We start from the raw sequence: 21098 nt of genomic DNA, 5'->3' as shown, positions 1-21098 counted from the left end.
AAATGGATTAAAAATATAATTGTTGATGTAATAGTATAATTGAAACTCCCTTTAAAATAAAAAAAATTAATGTCTGCATTACACTCAGTGCCATATCTTAGAATGCTAAATAAGAAGCAGCAACCTATATTGATTGTGGTTCATTCTTACAGTAACGGGTAACCCTTCCATCCATGTTTATGTTTATCCACTGATGAAAGGGAAAGGGTAGTTGGGTGTGTCTTTGTTGCAATCACAGCTCCTTTGCTTCCTTTTTTTCGCATTCACGCAATCAAATTCAAATTCGCTGAAACCCTTCAACACAACCAATGGCTTCTTCTCTCAGTCTCTCCACTCCCCCTCTCTGTCACCCTAGGTCATTTGCCCTCTTTTCTTTTCTTTTCTTCTTTTTTATCGGTAAATGTTAGTTATTAGTATTGTTAGTTTCTGTTAGCAGGAGATTCGAATCCCTTCTCCCCTCACCATTAAACCAACCTTTCCCTTTTCTGAATTTACTTCACACACACACACATACATATGCATGTTTGGTTCTCATTTATTTTAGTTTAATTGGAGCTGGTGATAATTTGATGTCTGGAGTTATTAAGTCTAGTGCGGCATATATCAAAAACAATGTTAAGTCTGGCTATAATTTTCAGTTTGTGAATTGAATTGAGTTGAGCATACATACGTGTGTGGATTCAATCAAGCACGTTCAATTTCTGGAGCTGGGGGTTTTATATCATTATATTCTGGCCTTGTGTGTGTGTGTGATAATGAATTTTGGATGTCAAAATTGCTAATTGTACCTTTGTTTGTTCTTCTCTTCTGTTTTATGTAGGGTATGTAAACATTTCAAATTGTACAATGGGTTGCATAAGTTCTCATTCAATGGACATGGGTCGGATTTTGCCGTTGTCCGACACAACTCTAAAGTCCCCAATGCTGCTGGTAGAATTAGAGCTACATTGACCTCTGGAGGAGGAGGAGACCTAGGATCTTATCTGAAGAGCTCTGGTTTTGTGACCAATCATTTCAGAACTGGGGCACAGCTTGATGTCATAGCATTTGGAACACTGAGAGCAGACACAGCAGTGCCAGCAGGCAGTGGTTTTTCTGATGATGAAGATGACCATGATTTCGATAGTCCAACGGAAGGTTTTGCTTCCATACCGGAGGCCATTGAAGACATTAGGAATGGAAAGGTTGTTACTTTCTCTCTGTTTTTGGGTTCTGTGTTTTTCTGTTTTGTGCTAGGGAGGTTTATAATGTGAAAGGTTTTGGTTTTGCATTTATGAACTAACATTTGTGCTTCAGATGGTAGTGGTTGTAGATGATGAGGACAGGGAAAATGAAGGAGACTTGATAATGGCGGCGCAGTTGGCAACACCTGAGGCTATGGCTTTTATTGTGAAGCATGGAACTGGGATAGTTTGTATAAGCATGAAGGAGGAAGATTTAGAGAGATTGGATCTTCCTTTGATGGTGAACAGTCAGTATAATGATGAGAAACTTCGCACAGCGTTCACTGTGACAGTGGTATGTACAATTTGGTGCATGCATTATAGGTCTGGAGTTAGTTCTGTATCTCACTTATCAAGGTCTTCCTTTGTCACATTAGCTAAAAACACTACATTTCATTGCCCAATGAGATAGTCAAGTCATCAACTTTAGGGAATAATTTGTCTTATCTGAAGCTTCCCTTGGATATGCCATATTGTTGATTGAGAATTTAGTGCAACTTCATTACATTTAATATCTTTTATCTATAAAAATATTTTAGGGTCATTACATTTACCAGCAATGCATTATGTCAACAAAGATTATTGAAATTTAATGCACGTTTGCTTCCCTGTTAAAAATGCACTTGTTGAAATATTTTTACATCCAAATGAATGAAAACCCCAGAAGCTACAGAGGGAAGAGTCTAAACTGACGTGGATCAAATTGTTTGGAACCTGTATCCAGACATGCGGTTAATCATTTGCTATGTTGTGGGAGGAATTGTTTTTTGGTGCTATTTATTCATGTAATTTTCTATTTTTTAACACTTTACCTTGTATTTGTAGGATGCTAAACATGGTACTACCACAGGGGTGTCAGCTCATGATAGGGCAACAACAGTCTTGGCCCTTGCATCCAAAGATTCACAACCAAGTGACTTCAACCGCCCAGGCCATATTTTCCCACTAAAATACAGGGAGGGTGGTGTGCTGAAGAGAGCTGGACATACAGAAGCTTCAGTTGATCTTGCCATACTTGCTGGTTTGAATCCTGTGGCAGTTCTGTGTGAGATTGTCGATGATGATGGTTCCATGGCTAGATTACCTAAGCTTCGCCAGTTTGCAGAGCGAGAAAATTTAAAAATTGTATCTATTGCTGACTTAATAAGGTATGCATTTACATTTCATGGAAGATGTAATAAAGGTCATTATATGCATGTTTATGATATCTTTAAAGTAAGCTTTCAACTACAGATATCATAATTTAAATACCCAAACTTGTCTTTCTGTGATACTTTTGACTTTTGAGATTACTGCCAATCAATTACAATGATTGCTTATGAGGCATATTTGTTTTAAATTTTTATTTTCTTAATTTTCACTCGATGGATTTTTCATATAACATTATAAAATTGGAAATGCTATTTTGTTTGTATTGCATTATATGTCCCTGAATTAGAGTGTCATTTAACAAAAAGGTTTCTTTATGAAAAGTTAGAATTTTCTTGATGGTTTGTTTTTATGCTATTTATTTATTTTGTTCCTTACATTCCCACTTTCACTCCTCCCCCATACCTCCCTACCAAACACAACATAAGTTTCCTTTCCCTGGTTTTGTTTCCTGAATACTTTTTGTTGCATAGCAGAGAGACTCACTTATTTTTATTGCAGGTACAGAAGGAAGAGAGATAAACTAGTAGAGCGTGCTGGTGATGCACTAATACCAACAATGTGGGGGCCATTTGTAGCTAACTGCTATAGGTCACTTTTAGATGGGATTGAGCACATTGCAATGGTTAAGGTGAGCAATGCTTGTGTTTATTTTGAACTATAATATCTAGCAACATGTGTGAATATTATTCATAATTGAACTAAATGATTTTAAACAAATAAATGAAGGAAACAAAATATGAGAATGGAAAGCATACTGATATGGTAGAAACATGATTTAACTTCAACTGGCAGCTTCTTCTATGTTAGTCTTACTGCACTGCAATATAGCCTAATTCCTATGCTTCAATCCCACCTTTTTTTTTGGAAGGGCAGCTTGATATTGTCAAATTTCTTTGTGTGTGAAAATTAAAATGACTTATGACTCATAAGTTCTTTTTAGCTTATTTCAATAAGTTTCTTTGTGAAACTTATCAAAATACAGTTTTTTTTTATGGCTTACAAGTTTCATGATTGAATTCATGGCATAAGCTCTCATAAAATGAAAGCTTATTATATAAGTGCTTAATTAAGCTATTTATATGTATGGGGACCAACATCATAACCGAGGTAAACTTTAGGGATTAAAAATGTATGTAAACCTATTATCATTTAAACTGACACTTTCATAATATTTTTTCTATGGGGATTTTTTTTTTGCTCAGCAAAATATATGTATATTATATTAATACTGGGAGTACCGGAGGTACTAAAAGTACAAGCAGTGGTTATGTGACCAGCTGGTTCAGAGGTGAATACAAGGACCCAAACCAACTCCACAAACCCTGTTACAAAAATCCAGTCCCTACCCTTCCATCCTAGGTACAGAACCCTACACTTAGGTTAGAGGACCATTGATTGAAATGTAATACAAAATCTTTTTCCATTACTTTTAGCCACGTCCAAATTAGCAGTAAAGCATCATCCAACACTTTGCTTCCATTGAACGTTTCATTTTGGAAAACAATCTTGTTTCTCTGCTGCCAAATAGTCCATGTTAAAGCAACCCACCAGCATTTCCACCTTGTAGATTTTATTCCAGCCACGATCTGATTTCCATGTTGCATAAAATGGTCTCGAGGGTTTTTGCGGGAGTGCAGTCACTATTTTAAGCCAAGATAGTAACTCTCACCACAGGGGTAAGATTTTACTGCAGCCTCCTCCTCATGATTACTGCAGAATGGGCATAGCGTATCAGTCACCTCCACTTGTCTCCTTCTAAGGTTCAGTTTTGTTGGTAATCTATCCTTGATTAATCTCCATGCAAACATTGATGATTTGGGTGGGATTTTCAATTTCCATAGTTCCTCAAAAACAGCATCCTGTTGTTCCCCATTAACTCTCCCCATAACAGATCATACGCGCTTTTTGATGAGTAATGTCCACTTGGCTCGGGTTTCCAAACCCAAGAGTCTGCTCTAACTGGATGGATTTGTTGCGACGCTATCTCCCCAAGGAAATCATCAGCCATTATAATCTCACTGTCAAATAAAGGTCTCCTCCAATTGAAGTGCCATTCCCAATCTGAACTAGTATTGCTCCCCAACTGCATAATGGTCTGTTGTTACATGAGATCTGGTATAATCTAGGATATTTTAACATTAGTGGTGCCTCATTGTCTACCCAGCAATCCTCCCAAAATCGAAACTTGTCGCCACATCCCGTCCTCCATGCAGTTTCCTTTTTAAGTGCACTATTCTGTTGCTGATTGAGAGTGTTAGTAAGGTCCTTCCACCATAAGGAGTCGTGCCTGCCTCTTCTTCCTTCTTCCAGAGTCCTCCAGCCGCCGTATTTAGATTCTAATATCTTGGCCCAAGGTTCTTCATGCTGCTGGAATAGGTCCCATCGCCATTTCCCTAGCAAAGTTGAGTTAAAGGTCTTGATATCTTTTATGCCGAGGCCCCCTTTGTCTTTTGGTAAGCACACTATTTTCCATTTGACTCATGCAATTTTACTTTGCTCTGATGCGCCTCCCCATAGGAACCTTCGTTGAATGGTGACCAATTTATCAACTACTGTTGATGGTACCCTGAAAAAAGAAAAGAAGTAAATGGGAATAGATGTTAGGACTGCGTTAATAAGTGTCACTCTCCCCCCAAAGGATATGTGTCTCTGTTTTCATTTGGCTAATTTTCTCTCACATTTTCTAATTATAGGATCCTATAGGTGGCTACAGCTTGGGTTTGCCCCAATGGGGATGCCCAAATACAAGAAAGGCAAGGACAACATATTGCAATTGAGGTATTTTCAGCCGCCTCCTTCTGCCATTGATCTGATTTCCCTAGTGCCCCAAAACTACTTTTTGCAAAATTAATCTTTAAGCCTGAGACAAGTTCAAAACTTCTCAGCATGGTCTTAATTGCCCTCACATTCTGCATTGTGGCTTCACCAAAGAAAATGGTGTCATCAGCGTACTGTAGGCAGTGGGTTCCGCCGTTGTCCGGCATCCATATTGACTGTTGAGACCACTTTCGCGTATGACTTAGGATCTGTCCTATGCTGCACTGCCGTTTGTCCAGGTAACTTCCTTTCATTGCTAGCGCCGACTGCTTGGGTGCTGTGTTTGACGCTGCGCTCCATATACCTCTCCTTTTTTCTCCTATATTTTGGAACATTAATGTACATTTTGAGGCCTCCAACAATGATGTTATCGAGCTTCCTTTCTAAGCTGCGCTCATCGGACACCACCTTAAACCTTACAAAGCCATAACGCCTGCCACCTTTGTTCCTGTGTTTGGAGATGAAAATCTCCCTCACATCCCCCATTTTTTGAACTGGGTCCATAAATCCTGCTCTGTTGTTTGTTCAGGGAACCTTGTGAAGTAGAAGGTGGTGATGTCTTTCCTTTCCCTGCAATTCGCATGTTGAGGCCTTTGCAGTTGTCCAAGCCTGGTATCAACGTAGCACTATCTGGGATCCACTCTCATTCTCTCATCTTTTCTCTTTCTGCCCCTCTCCCTGGTCACAATGGTCCACTCGATCTCTCTCTGTTTCTCTCTCTCACTCTCTCTCCCACTCTCACTCTCTCGCACACTCTCTCTCATCTCTCTTTAGGCAGTCTACTTTCTATGGGGATAAATTGATGTTATTCCAATTATCACCTACATCTACTCTTATACTCTAGCTATGATCCCTCACATGAAAGAGTTTAATTTACCTAATTCTTCTCCTAATCCCTTAAGAGAATAAACTAGTTAAATTGTATTATTAGCGGAGATGCATACAACAGGCTAAATAAAATCATTCTATCCCTAGACATGAATTATTTAGATGTCATTTTTCAGGTCTTAAGAGATAAACACTTCTCAATGTCTAAACTCTAAAACACATACATGAATATGGGTGATCAAACCACAAGCATGAAATTTAGCACAAAAAAGAGACAATGAAATTGAAATAACATTAAACAGATAGTGAAGATCTTTACATCAAGAGTATTTGGTTGCTAAACTCCCAAATATGGGCGATTTAGCCTCTCATTGTCATGAGAGGCTCTACAATTGTAAGAGGGTGAAGGGGGAGAAGAAGGATGGAGATGGAAGGAAGAAATGACTCCTAATGGTTGATTTCCCTTGCTCTTGCACAAACCCTGGCCTTTACTCTCTATGGGATGCTCTGTAATTTCATGAGAACTCCCCTAATGGTTGATTTCCCTTTCTTTTTTTTCTTTTAATAAAACGTAGCTCTATTTTGTTTTTTTTTTTTTCCGACCTCGCGCTAAGCAAGACTGCGCGCTAAGCACGGAGTAAGTGGTTACACGCTATGTGCGCGACTCACGCTAAACGCGCTTTCACGTGATGTCAAGCTTTCCATGTGACTTCTTTGTGCTAAACGAGTGTTGTTTGCTGAGCGGTTGTGTTAGGCTGAGTGCGTATGGCTCCCTGAGCGAGAGTCTCCAGATCTTCAACTTCTCCAAGCTTTATTCTGTGTTTCTGCAACAAATATAACATCAAAACAGTATAAATTCACCAGTTTAAACACTTATTGGACACAAATTCAAATAGTGCCAAAATTTTAATTGTTCACACAAAAAGAAGCAGTAAAAGAGAAAAAATCTGACAATTTTTGTATGATTTAATTACAAAGTATAACTATGCACAGCAATTATCATGTATAAGCCCGAAGGATTTGCATATTGGCATTTTTTTCAAATGATCATTAACTTTTCCATTTTAGATTTTAACATTGCTTGATTTAATAGTAAAATTTTAGCCAATTATGTGATTTTGACGGATTAACAGGGTGACATTGGGGATGGACATGATGTTCTTGTAAGGGTACACTCAGAGTGTCTCACTGGAGACATATTTGGCTCTGCCAGATGTGACTGTGGAAATCAGCTTGCTCTTGCAATGCAACAGATTGAGGCTGCTGGTCGAGGTGTATTGGTATATCTTCGTGGACATGAAGGAAGGGGCATTGGCTTGGGCCACAAGCTACGTGCCTATAACCTACAGGATGATGGACGGGACACCGTAGAAGCCAATGAGGAGTTGGGATTGCCTGTTGACTCAAGGGAATATGGAATCGGTGCACAGGTAATATCTTTGTAGTAAAAATACTCAATTACTGGAAAATTGAACATGTTAGTTATACCCATTTGATTCTTTCACACAGTCACACTTTTTAGTTCATTGTGACTTACAATAATATGGAAGTTCATTGGCATGCTATATCTGGTGCAACATAGAATTCCTTGAGTTTTTTTATTTTATTGCATTGATCAAAAGGTTGGAATTTGAAATTGTACTTGCAGATTTTGAGGGACTTGGGTGTTCGATCTATGAAGCTAATGACAAACAATCCAGCAAAATATGTTGGGCTCAAAGGTTATGGCTTGACAATTTCTGGTAGGATCCCATTGGTATCTCTTATCACAAAAGAGAACAAGCGATACTTAGAGACCAAACGTGTGAAAATGGGTCACGTATATGGCTCGGAATTTAACAGCAAATTGAACCATCAAGACACTGGCAATGGTAAAGCCAACAGTGATGATGATTCTAATGCTGCTGCTGGCTTATAAAGGTGCATTTTTTCTGCCAGATACACAATTTTATGTCACAAACAGCTGAGAGGAAGTGTAGATTTCGGCACTGCAGATGGATTTATACAAAGAGAATCTGGATGCTACTCATGATTTAATTTTTCTAATTCATTTGCCTGACTTTTCTTCTGGCAGGCTCTATAAATCAGGCTTCCTCAAACATTTGTCACTCCGAAATTTTATCTAGTGCCATGTTTAAGGTTTGACTTTCTTGCTTTCTTTTCGTGTTCATGATATATAAAGGTGATATTCCAATTTCCACATATAATGTAGATAATTTTTCTATAATTTATATAGTAGGTCAAAAGGTTGAACTTTTATAGTCAACTAGGGGTATTTTGGTCAATTGCAATGTAAAAATAGATTAAATTAAATTAAGTTCCTTATTGCTTGATATAATTAAATTAAATAAAAAAATAGCGAAGTAATCGCTGTTACGAGGGCATATAGCTGTTGCCGAATTTCATCTGGGAAGAATGGAGTCAATCAGATAAAGAGATCATTGGAATGAAACCAATATGCAACAAAAAGAAAAGGAGAAAGAGAAGTTAGAACAAGAAGTTTGACACTTTGACCAGAAAGTTAACAACAGGAGACGTGCCACTAAAAAGACGTTCCGTAAAGCCGCTAACTCAATCCATAACACAAGACTAATCAAAACATGACAAGATTACAAGACTAACAAGTCACAAGTAAAGATGGATAAAAAAATTCTAAAACAAAACAGATGGATTCAAAAGAGAAATACTATTATATTTTGATTTGTTTTCTATCTATAGTAAAAAAAAATTACAACAATTATTTAAAAATCATTTCAATAATAATTTATAGTAAAATAATAATGCAAAACTGGTTTTCACATAATGCAAAACTGTTTTTCACAGTGAATACATAGTCATTAAATTCTTATTTTTTATATTTTAAAGTTTAGCTTACGGGAAGGTTGGCCATTTGGTTTCTATTTATATTGTTTTTGGTTATGTGCAATGATAATGGAAACATATGATATCAGTCTCGGTACCTAAGAAACTTCGTTTATCATGCATTATTCAATTTCATGTAGCCCAAAACATAACCATTCAAAAATTGAGACTGTCTTCTGTATAATCTTTCGTTTTGGTAACTCACGGGATGGAATCTGGTTGGACAGCATCATTTCGTGACAACAGCTTTCCAAATTTCATAATAATTTATCAAGACTTGCCTCCACGCTGTGCTGTGAACCACAGCATTATCGTTAAAGGCAATATTCCAATTGTCCATATGATTTCAGCAACAGGGTCCAACCTAGCATATACCAAACATGCTCCAACACATTTTAGTTAAAAAGGCTTGTATATATGCTTCACTTCTCTTTCAGCTGGATTAGCATAATATAAGACTGATTTTAAAAATAAACTCTTCCAAATCATCACCACTTAGTATGACGTTGCATTCTTTCAAAATCATAAAAAAAATGGAATTACAAAATCAAAATTAAACTATTTTTATAATAACATATATATTTCGTCCAATAAAATTAAACTCCAAAAAGTTAATCAAGTAAAACAAGTTCACATCAGGTCTCACTTCGAAACCCTTCTCGTCTAGGTGAGGATAAGTATTTATGTAAGTACTTTGAAAGTTTTTTTTTACCTTGGATTCGGATGCCATTTTGTCCTCCTAAATTTTTGTTATTAAAAAAAATATTTTATCCAATAAATTATTACTAAGAACAATGTAAGGGTAATTTTGTAACATCAAACGAATATTTTATTATAATGGACACATATTTAAAAACGTTTGAAATTTTCTCCTTTGTCAATTAAAACACGGCTTGCAAGTCTTTTGTTTCATCGAGAAGATGAATATAGAAGAAAAATATTTGAATTAAAAGAAAGTATAAAAAATTTGAAACCTATATTATTTTCATCTTGTTCCTCTCTTTAACCAAGGTATGTTTGGCTTGTATTTTTATGTTCTGTTTTCATTTTTTGAAAATTATTTTTATTTTCAAAATATTAAAATTCTGAAAATATATTTGATTTGATTTCTTGTTTTCTGTTTTCAAGAAATAAAAAAAAGTTGAAAATCCGTTTTCAAAAGGAAACATATTTTTAGATTTGTTTAAAATTACATTCATTATCGTCGCGTTTTACTCAAAATCAGATTTCTTGTTTCAACGGAAAATACTGAAAATTTTATTGTTTCTAATTTTTGATATTTTCATTGAAAAGAAAATATTTTTAAAAATTCAATCAAAAACATTTTCATCGTCATTTCTATTTCTAATAAAAACAATCAAATCAAACGTTCCTGGATTATTTCGGAGGACAAATTTGTATAAATACGAGGTGATACCTACTTATGAAAGTATGTAAACATTATCATCATCTTTTACATAAGATTCTTTATTTTAATGAAAAACATTATAAATGACCTAACAACAGAACTTTTATATTTAAAAATGAGAAAAGTTAATCTGATTGGCCAACACCCAACATCAGCTTACCAGTTTATTTTAGTAGTTCGATTTATTCTTCCCAAATTCTTTCTGTAAAGTTTCCGTTCAACGGTTACGAGAAGAAAAAAAAATAAATAGACACTTATAATTGTTAATTATTACTCTTGTGAAAACAAGGGAGGTGGGTCCCTGGGCGTTTTGGAACCGACTCCGACATTGTCGCCGAAACTGTATATCAGAAAATTCACATGAATGAAAAACTTTGCAGCTTCCCTTTACTTATTTCGACCGTTACGACTTTCCCTAACGAGCTTCCATCCAACGCTCACCGATTCATCCCCTTCTTCGAACTTCTCACGACGTGTACGGTCCCGATTCAAAGACAGCTGGACCAGCTTGCACGCCCTCATTCACTCTCCCCGCGTGTCGTGTCTTGCACTGTGTTACCCTTTCACGGAAACTCAAGTACTCAACTTCTTTTCCAATTTACATCATTTTTATTACTACTATTATCCTTTTTTTTCCTAACTTTATTTATTACTAATTAATAATATAAATATACAAAAAGAGACCATATAACAATTTTAAATATTTTCTTAAATCACATATCGTATTTGAGATATAATTATTATAGACGATAAAAAAAATTTCTTCAAATATTTAATATAACGATTAGATATTAGAATATGAAACATTGATTCCCACACTTGCTAATATAATCATAATTTTAAGTGCATATATTATTTGACTCATTTTACATTTTCATGGCTATTGATACATGGTAATTAGTTTTAAATCGTGTAATTTCAGTTTTAGATTATTATTTTGTAGTTAATTTTGTATTTATTAAATATACTTTTAGGTTTAGCTTGTACTAGTAGTCTAGAGGCGCAGAAGGAATAAGCACCGTAGGTTGAAGCATGATAATCATTTGAAAGCATCAACGGCTCCCAACGACTCGCCTCCACGCGGTTACGCTTCTATAAATACCCTCTCAACCCTATGTTTTTCTCTTCACTACACACACTCACATTCCCACTCAATAGTATATAATCTCTGTTTCAACTTTCTATCTTCCTATGATGGCTAGCTCCACCGTCTTGTTTACACTAGTCGCCGCATTGTTCGTAACCTCCGTCGTGGCTCAGTCCCCGGCGTCCTCCCCAGCCCTGTCTCCAAAGCGCACCCCCGTGCTGGCCACGCCGCAGAAGTCTCCTTCGCCGGCGATTTCTCCTTCCGCCGTGTCACCGTCATCCTCTCCTCCTGCTCCGACGGTGAACGCTCCGTCTCCTTCGCCTACCTCCGTCGACTCTCCGCCATCTCCTCCGTTGTCTCCCTCCGATTCGCCGGCCGGTGTTCCCTCCGTCACTCCCTCAGCAATCTCCTCTCCGCCGTCTGAAGCACCAGCTCCCTCTCAAAACGGCGCCGCTTTGAACAGATTCACTGTCGCTGGATCTGCTGCTGTTGTCGTTTTCGCTGCTGCTTTGCTTATGTAGAGACTAGAGAGGGTTTCGTGGAGTTTTTTTATTTATTATTATCATCGTTCCGAATTTACGCGGATCGTGAATTCTAGTAATTCATTTTTGGTTGCTTTTTTTTTTATGCTGTGTGAGGATTCATTCTTTCCATTATTTTGTCTATTGTATTTAAGATGATGATAATGATGATGAATGATACTGCATTTTTATTATCTTAATTTTTGTCATTTTAATTTTAATTCGTTTTTATTTGTAATTTATAACTAATATTTACAGTCTTAATTTCGTATGGAAATAACCAAACTCGTCAACTTTAATTTGTTTGGGATGTTTAGTTGGATAGATTGAAGGGAAGATCACTTGCACAAAAATGATAAATATTTAAATTTTTGTTTTTCTTTTTTGCTGATTTTCTTTTAACCCAACCAAGCATAATGTGTGTGCTTGATTTTTTGTTCGCATCTGTTCCAATACCCGTTTAACAATTCATGAGATGAACTTTGAAGCATTTGAAAGGAAAAAAAAAAAAAAAAAAAACCACACCCTAAGCCTAGCAAATTCGTGATCTAAATGTACCACTAAATGATTATGAGAGGAGCTCAATTTTTAAATTTAAATTTTTATGCATCTTAAAATGTTTATATTATCACTAATAACTCGTGTGTAAGGTTGGTCAAATTCCACAATGAAAATTAATCACATTATTAAGATTTTAGATTGCACTATGAATCTAAAAAAGAGAGTGAGAAAGTAATGTTTGCTAAAGTTGAGAGAAGAATCAAATCTAAAGTGGAAAGCGGGGCCATTGTGAGGAATCATATGCAATGAACTTCGTGTTCGTGGTTCATTTTGGCTTGCTTTTTTTTCTCTTTTGAAAGTTTGGTGGAAAATTGAATGAGACAAATGATACTTTGGAGGGCAAGTTCCTCACTTTCCCTTCTTCCATAGTGTAAATTTCGCCTCACTTTCACTCTCATTGTACGATGAAATAAAAATTGATGCCTTATTGAGGTTTGGTTGGTTACAGTCCAAAACACAACCAAGATAAGGTCACATGTCTAAAGCGAAGTGACGAAGCACAAAATGTGGCTGTGGCTGTATGCCCCTACCCTTTGCAAAGGACATGGGAAAGAGTACCCATTCATTTTGAATGGAATGTACAGTGTGATACTAGGGTGCCCATCTATCATTATTGATGGATATGATTTGTTAGAGGCAATAAGTATTTTTTTTTATAAGTTAATTTTTTGTGTAATTAAATTTACTCATATGTTTAACTCATATTTGGTGCTTTGATTACAAGTTACCACTCAAACTAATTCAAATGATTAAATTGCCACGTAACTTGATCTCTAGATTGATTCAATCATTCTTAACAATTATGCTATTTGCAAAAATTAAGTATGATACAAGAAATATTTTTGTAATAAACCATATTATGTTATTATACAAGATTTTTAATTAATTTTGTTGTTAAGTTTTTATACTCTTATTTGATTATTTTGAATGTTGAAAATGATTTCAAATTATTATTATTAATTTGGGGGTACTAAATATTTTTTTGTAATCTATGTATCTTTCTTCATTAATTTTTTTTTACTATTTGTCCCTTTTCTATGTTTGACTTAAAATATATATATATATATATATATATATATATATATATATATATATATATATATGAATTCATTAATTGCTTCACATTTTAAGATTTGATTTAAACTGTTTTTGTTATGAAGAAATTCTACATTACAAATAAAAGTATTACAAAGAGTAATTTTGTTAAACAGGTAAACATAGTTTTTTTCTGATACAGAACAAGTAATTAATTCCACTGAAACCTATAAATTACATTTCACTTACGCGTACATTAATTTTACCATAAACTCCTTTACAGCTGGTAATAGAGTATAGGGAAATTACAATAAAATATAATTTCACCATTACGAAAATAAAAGGTGAACACAACAAAGAGCTAAAGTAAGTCGAAAAGCCAAGTTCAATTCTTTTATGAAAACGGTAATGTAGTGAATAAAATGTAGTGAGAAACTGAGGATGTATATATTTAATAAGAATTATGTGAAAAATATAATAATGATATAACGTGAGAAAAAGAAAGAAATAACAATGAGGTAATAGAGACATGAACATATTCAATTCAAGTATATCTATTAAAATTGGATGAAGAACAGAAAAAAAATAAAGGAAAAAAAAGAGAGAAAATTGCTTGTTGAAGCTGGCACTGACATTGTTGGTTCTTTAATCTTTTCTACGCGGCTGAAACGTGAAAAAAAAGCATAGTAGTGTATTGTAATGTAATCAAGGTGTCCATCTACAATCATTTTCTTACCAAATTCTCGGAAACAAAACATGGTCCCAACTCAAGAGATTCTTCCCATTTTGTTCTTAAAATAAGGGTTGCTATATATATCATCAATGCTTTATCCTTTGAGCAAATTGACTAAAGTGGGTTCCTTTTAGAAACTTATTCTTAAAAAGGATTTGTTTCGAAACTTTTTTTGGAGGGTGTTACTTTTTGGAGGCATTTTATCAATCATGTTGGCGAGTTGGACACGTGACGGGTGATGCGGAATTCGCCAATGGAGTTTGCGAGACATGGGCCACGTGGGCGTATTTCGCCATTCGTAATGACGAAATGCTTTTTTGTACGGAAAATTTTTTGAACTTGAAACAGGTATAATTTTTTATAGGAATGTCCGTTTGAGGTCTATAATAAGTCAAAATGCTCCAAATTAAATGAGGAATCCCCTGGAAAATTTCCAAACGGGATTTGATCAACTCATTTTTCCAAAAAAATGCCTCTAAGTAACTCAAAAATAGCATTTTAGATAAAAAAAAATGATTTTGAGCTACTTAGAGGCATATTTTGGAAAAATGAGTTGATCAAATCCCGTTTGGAAATTTGTTAGGAGATTTCTCATTCAATTTTGAGCATTTTGACATATTATGGGCCTCAAACGGACATTCTTATCAAAAGTTATACCCGTTTCAAGTTCAAAAAAAATTTCGTACAAAAAAACATTTCGCCATTACAAATGGCGAAATACGCCACGTGGCCCATGTCTCGCCAACTCCACTGGCGAATTCTCCATCACCCGTCACGTGTCCAACTCGTTAACATAACTGGCGAAATGCCTCCAAAAAGTGATCCCCTCTGAAAAAAGTTTCGAAACAGACCCTTTTTGAAAATAAGTTTCTAAAAGAAATCCGTTTTGGTTAATTTGTCATCCTCTTGCTCAATTGGTCCCCACCTTTTCACACCACCCCCATTGAATTTACCAGCCCAAGGGATATGTTAGAATGTTTTATGGAATTATATTTTGTTTTAAAAGAATTTATTGAGACAAAACTTATTTTAATAGTTATTTTTAGATTAGTTGAGCTTGTAGGGAAAATTTGTATTTAATTTTCATCAGGTCTCTTAGGAGTAGTTTGGTACAGTTGAAGAGGAGTGATGATTCCCAAAGATTTTGGGAAATATGTACAATTTGAATGTGAAGAGGATGAAAATTTATAATAATAAAAAAAAAATGATAGGACCCATGGTTAAAATAATCGATTCAAATATGAGAAGATTGACAAAGAAATGAGAGGAAATGGCATCATATGTCTGTTTGTGTTTTGGGCGTGCCATCACCACTCACGAGCCTGTTTGTATTTTGATTGAAATTTGAAAGTCAAGAGTAAGAGTGTCCAAAAACGTCATTTCATCCAATAAAAATTGAAAAATTAATAATATGATATTTTAAATTATTTGGCGGTGATTTTAAAAGTTGAAGAAATTGACAATAATTACTGACCACTATTGTTTTAGAAATGTTTACTCACTACTATTTACATGCTTGTTTACAGTAAAATAAACTGAACTATAACTCATATTAGTGCATCTTTGGTTTTATGTTGAAAAAATTTTAAAATTAATTATGAGTTTATAATTAATTTTAGGTTGAAGCAACTTTAAATAAATTTTATATTTTTAATCTAAAATTTTATATTAATTTTTTCCTAATTTAATTTTATAATAAAAATATTAAAATATAAATCATATCGCTTTAAAATCCATTTTAACCAAAATTAATTCCATTTAAAATCAGATTTATCATGCTGATCCAAATACACTCAATCTTTTAAGAAAGAGAAGTGTAATTTATTTTTATTCACCAAAAAGAAAAGAGAGAGGATGTATTTTACTGTAGTTTATCATGATAAAATGAACCGGCTAACAAATAGCATAAATTAACAAACAAAAAATAATAATATGCACATAGATTTATTGTTAAAAAAAGTTAATTAAGTTTTTCATACTTGAATTATAGGTAATTTTTAGATTATTACTTAACATTTATTTATTTTTTCATCCAAGTATCTGAAAAAAAAATTCAGTTTCAGTTTACTATATGTCGTTAGTCGTCTTCCGTTGAGTAATGATATGACAGATAGAATGCTTTGTCATGAATACCTTATTTTCACATCATTACCTTCAATGATGTGTCAATGATTGGACATGATAATGTGACACTTTGTTTGTCACGTCATCACTCAATGTGGAAGCTGACTAATTACGGGTAGTGAGTTGAAAAATAATTTTTTTTTCAGGTAGTTATTTGACAAAAAATAAATTTTTAGGTAATAATCTGAAAACGGTCTATTTTTTAGGTATGAAAAACTTAATTAAGTCAATCTGAAAAAATAAATTTTTTAGTTAACAAATGATAAGAATGAGTTTTATCAAAAGAAATAATTTAATTTTAGATCGAATGATAAACTTTATTGAAAATAAAAATGATAATCCTAAATTTAAGTTATGTTTAAAAGAAAATCTTATAAGTCAATAAGAAAAAATCGTTTGTCAAATACTTTTATTTGATTAAATATTTGTAAACTTGTCAAAAAAAACTAAAAATTAATTAAAATAATTTGATAAACATACATGTAATTTACTTTTATATAGACTTAAGAAATTTTAACTTATTTATTTTTTTAAGATAATTTCTCATTCAAAATAAGAAATACACTAAATTAATAAGATTTTTTTATTGGTAGAAATAAAAAAATACTATTTAAAATTTATAATAACTCACATATTAATTTATCATGTTTAATCAACTGAACTAGACTAATAAGAAAGGATTAAAGGTGAAATCAAAGAACTAAGATGCTTACATTTAATATTTCGACAAAGCTAAAAGAGAACCAACAAGATCAAATGGTGAAATATATATTTTGGGTCTAGAGAATAGTGAAGAAAGAGTGATGGAAGACATAACATGTTACATATGTACATTGATCATAGACGGCAAAACATCAATTATATATGATTTAAATAAGTTTTTCATACCTGAAAATTAGGTCATTTTAAGATTAATATCTAAAAATTCATTTTTTGTCAAATATCTATCAAGGAATTTTTTTTGTTTCATTTCGCATTTTGATAAGTGATAAGATAACAGATGAAATGTCATGTCATCACTCTCGATCACTAACATATTGTTGTCATGTCATTGAAAGTAATGACGTGATAATAAGATGTCCGTAACAAGACATGATGACGTGACACTTCATCAGTTACGTTATCACTTAATGAAAGATAATTAATAACAAATAGTAAAATAAAACTGAAGATTTTTTTAGATACTTAATTGAAAAAAATAAATATTAGATAATAATCTAAAAACGATCTATATTTTAAATATGAAAAACTTAATTAAACCCAAAAGAAAAATATATACAGGGATGTGCAGTCACACAATACATACAGAGAAAGTAATTTTTACTTCGGCATGAATCATTATATCTTCACAATCTTGTCAATTACTGGTTCAACGAAGGCTTCTAAATCATCCAGGTCATTCTTGAGTTCTTCAACCTGTGTTTCAATAACCAAGTTAAGCAAAAAATAATCAGCTATCATTTGAAGAATTTGGTGAATCCATGTGATTAAATATTAGTGTATATTTATTTTTCCATTGGAAAGCCCCCAAACAGACGATGAATCAAAACTAACGAATTGAAGTTTCTTACAAAACTTGTATTGAAATGTGTGTTTGTCTGCCTAAACGGAAAAACCAAACCCACCCTAATAGTAATGGTGGTAAATAGTAAAAGCATATTAGTACCTTGTGTATGAATTCTTCAGTTAACTGAGCATCATGTGCTGCCTCTTTTGATGCACGTTCTACAACCAAAGCTGCTTTTCTTAGTTTACCATTCTCAGGAAGCATCTCTGCTACATCTTCAGATACCTTTTCTGCTACCGTTGCCACTTTTTCTACCACTTTTGCCACTGCTTCAGCCTCTTCAACCACAAACTCTGCCTCCGCTGAATGCACATTTTGCCCCCACTTAACAAACCATGTAATTTGTTTTGTTTGGATAATAAACATTTATAAAATAAAGAAGGTAAAATGAATTGAATTTCTTTCAGAAACTAAAATCAACTTTTTTTTATCATTAAATGTTAGTTGTTAATTATTAGTTTTTTTAGCAGATGATCAAACCAACAACTTCCTTTCTCTTATCCCTTAATCATTCAACTCACATTAAATCTCCAAACTAAAATCAACTTATACATTTCTAGAAATTATCTTCTAATTTCTTTAGTAGGAGTGTGCAAGTTAATTTTAGATCATGGCAAGTCACTCATTTGTTAGCAAGAATGTCTAGATTTCACGCTAGTCCCCAAAGTTTTGATCGTGTACCCAGTTGTATTAATACCATCATTTTTGAATGAAATTATACAATCTTGTTGCAGTAAAAAAAGAAGAAGTTAATCTTAGATTATGGAAGAAACTTGATTTATTTCATCTTGGTGAGAGTATATCCAAATGAGGTCAAACTTCTAAATATCGAAAAATTGAGAAATTAATTTGAATGTTAAATATTTCATGTGCATAAGATATACCTTGTATTATCTGTAGTTTTCGCCAGTAAGATTTCCAGAAAGGTAGCAAGAGAGAAAGTACCATGCCCAAAACCCATCTTAACCTGCATGTTCATAAGTAAATGCTCATTATAAATGTTTTGCACACTATTATTTTCCATTCAATGGGGTTAGTACTCCCAATCCTCTCTTTAATTTTAGGTGAATTTTTCAATTAAAGGTGGATCAATGAGTTAGTTATCTTGATGTAACTAATTTGGATATCCATATCCCCGAATTCAAATCATATGTCCCCAAATTGTGTGTCCATCCCTGTCCCACCAATAAAAAAATTGACATTTTAGTTTTATATATTGACTTAAAACCAGATTATTTTAAATGACATGTAACTCATTTACTGGTGGGACAGGAACAGGAACACGACAAGTAATTTCCATATTCCACGTAAAGTACTTATTGTGTCTCTCAAATGGTTTGTTTGGTTTATTCAAATCAGTAAATAGATCAATAGCAGTAGTAAGGGATGTTAGCTCATACCAATGAGGGAAGAAGGTGAAGATTTTAGAAGCAGGTGCAGGAGCTTCTGGTTGAGCCTTCACATCCTTTATTCTACAAGTAAAGGTCAAAAACAAATTTCAGCACGTAAAATTCAACACTGAGATAAGAATTGATAGAAGATGAAAGTAAAATAAAGGTTGTTAGTAGATACCCTTTTGGATTAGTGCTTGTGTTGTTGCTATAGAATTGCTGACCAGGGTGCATCCAATAACCTCTTTCAGTTCTAGCTGCTGACACAATTGGTCTGTTTCTCTGTAGTGCAACATAGCTTGATTGGTATCTGCTGGCACGAATTACATCAACAACACCTCTGAATTTCAGAGCTATCCATGATGAGCCTCTATTTGACATATTGGTAGTATTTTCAATTTCTTCACAAAAGTTGGAATGAGAAAAGATGATTGATCCTTGCTAGAGGTACTTCTTGGTACAAAATAACCAATTCAGTAATGGAGTTGCCTCGCTTTTTCCATTGGTATATACATGTGGGATTGGTTAGTCTTGCAGGCTAAAAACACTAAGAGGGATAACAAATTAAACCAATAATTTGAATGTGAATTTGGTTGCTTCAAGCAAAGTTGTGGCCTAAAAAAGGGAAGCGTACGCTAAGTGTTGTAAGTGTCATGTGTGTTCCTTGTAAGTTAGTTCAACCTTCTGGCTTTCAAGGTAAAGTGTATTATTTTATTCTCCCTTTTGGCCTAAGTAGCAAAATTTTGGCCTTTTCTTTGGCCAGTATTTTGGTTATCTAGATGTAGTATGCAACAAAAACAAGCAAAAAGGGTTGAATACATGAAAAACATGAATAGAGATATACCAAGTGTTGATTTGTGGGATGGAAACATCGTTCTTCCCTTGTGACTGATTTGGACATTTGATCGTTAAGATTGGGGCGTTGAACCTAAACTATAGAACATGAGGGAAAAGATAATATTTTTAAGATTTTATTTAATTCTGGGCTGGTTCAGATCTACGGGAATATGAATATAATGGTTTAGGCCTAGGCGTAGGCAACCAGTTTAATAATAATAAAGAAAAAGGCTAGCTTTGAGAATGCTTTAACAAAATTTCAAAACAATAAGCTTTTATTTGGATAAACTTCTTTAGAATTATTTATAGAAAAAATAAAAGGCAAAATAAGTTAATTTTTTTTATAAGTTCAGATTTGTTTATGCATAATGACTTTTAAAGAAATTAGATGTGACAACTAGTTGAAATGGATAAGTTGATTTATTTTTTATATTTTATTTTCTTATTTTCTGTTTTAAACAAACAAACTTAGAAATTAATTAAACAAAATATAGATTAGAAATTGACATAAATGGCTTCCCAAGTACATTATTGGTTTTTTTTATTAATTTTTGTTGTTGAATGAAATGTGTACTCTTTGCTTCCAGTGCTTGTGTTGAAAAGACATCGAGAAGTTGTTCTAACAAGTGTTTATATAATCACAGAATATTACCAGTGGCACGGCATCTTGCTAGCTAGTCATTTGACATCGTATTTTTTTGTATAGGTGAACTTTTAAATAATAATATAATTGTATTACAACATGACTTTTATAAATAGATTACAGTGAAATAATTTTATTGTATTTTGGTCTGATGAAAATGGACTATGAGATATAGACAATCTCTATACAAAACTTTCCTACGTACCAAACAACATATCCTTGTGTTGCTTTTGTCCCTATAAAAAAGTTGCCGACTTTTCCAACTAATTCATAATTAATTTGTAGCTGGGTTGGCTTAGCTAGGTCATT

At 33.6% G+C, this 21098-nt stretch overlaps 3 protein-coding genes across 5 annotated transcripts; 2 read left to right on the top strand and 1 right to left on the bottom strand.

The window, feature by feature from the left end:
• The first annotated feature begins 85 nt into the window (after positions 1-85).
• LOC114382299 (bifunctional riboflavin biosynthesis protein RIBA 1, chloroplastic-like) lies at positions 86-8258 on the top strand. 3 transcript variants are annotated; one of them, XM_028341614.1, is made up of 8 exons: positions 86-158; positions 821-1184; positions 1297-1518; positions 2049-2371; positions 2874-3003; positions 7154-7450; positions 7669-7940; positions 8095-8258. In XM_028341614.1, the coding sequence occupies exons 1-7, from the start codon at positions 103-105 to the stop codon at positions 7936-7938; spliced, it is 1662 nt and encodes a 553-aa protein (XP_028197415.1). In that variant the 5' UTR covers positions 86-102; the 3' UTR covers positions 7939-7940; positions 8095-8258. The 3 variants fall into 3 exon arrangements, with proteins under 3 accessions (XP_028197415.1, XP_028197414.1, XP_028197416.1); XM_028341613.1 differs by having other exon boundaries at positions 7669-8247; XM_028341615.1 differs by lacking the exon at positions 86-158 and adding an exon at positions 165-355 and having other exon boundaries at positions 7669-8247.
• Positions 8259-11404: 3146 nt separating this feature from the next.
• Positions 11405-12092, top strand: LOC114381146 (classical arabinogalactan protein 1-like). The gene has a single exon (XM_028340329.1). The coding sequence runs from the start codon at positions 11482-11484 to the stop codon at positions 11896-11898; it is 417 nt and encodes a 138-aa protein (XP_028196130.1). The 5' UTR covers positions 11405-11481; the 3' UTR covers positions 11899-12092.
• A 4997-nt stretch (positions 12093-17089) lies between these two features.
• LOC114381481 lies at positions 17090-19937 on the bottom strand. Its single transcript, XM_028340746.1, has 5 exons — positions 19491-19937; positions 19319-19390; positions 18803-18885; positions 18018-18220; positions 17090-17767 (listed from the first exon to the last, which is right to left on the bottom strand). The coding sequence occupies exons 1-5, from the start codon at positions 19688-19690 to the stop codon at positions 17690-17692; spliced, it is 636 nt and encodes a 211-aa protein (XP_028196547.1). The 5' UTR covers positions 19691-19937; the 3' UTR covers positions 17090-17689.
• Positions 19938-21098: the final 1161 nt, after the last annotated feature.

The sequence above is a fragment of the Glycine soja genome, chromosome 13 (assembly GCF_004193775.1).
Source record: "Glycine soja cultivar W05 chromosome 13, ASM419377v2, whole genome shotgun sequence".
NCBI lineage: Eukaryota > Viridiplantae > Streptophyta > Magnoliopsida > Fabales > Fabaceae > Glycine > Glycine soja.
Note: the sequence above shows the minus strand (reverse complement) of the source record. Positions and strands in the feature narration are given on the sequence as shown.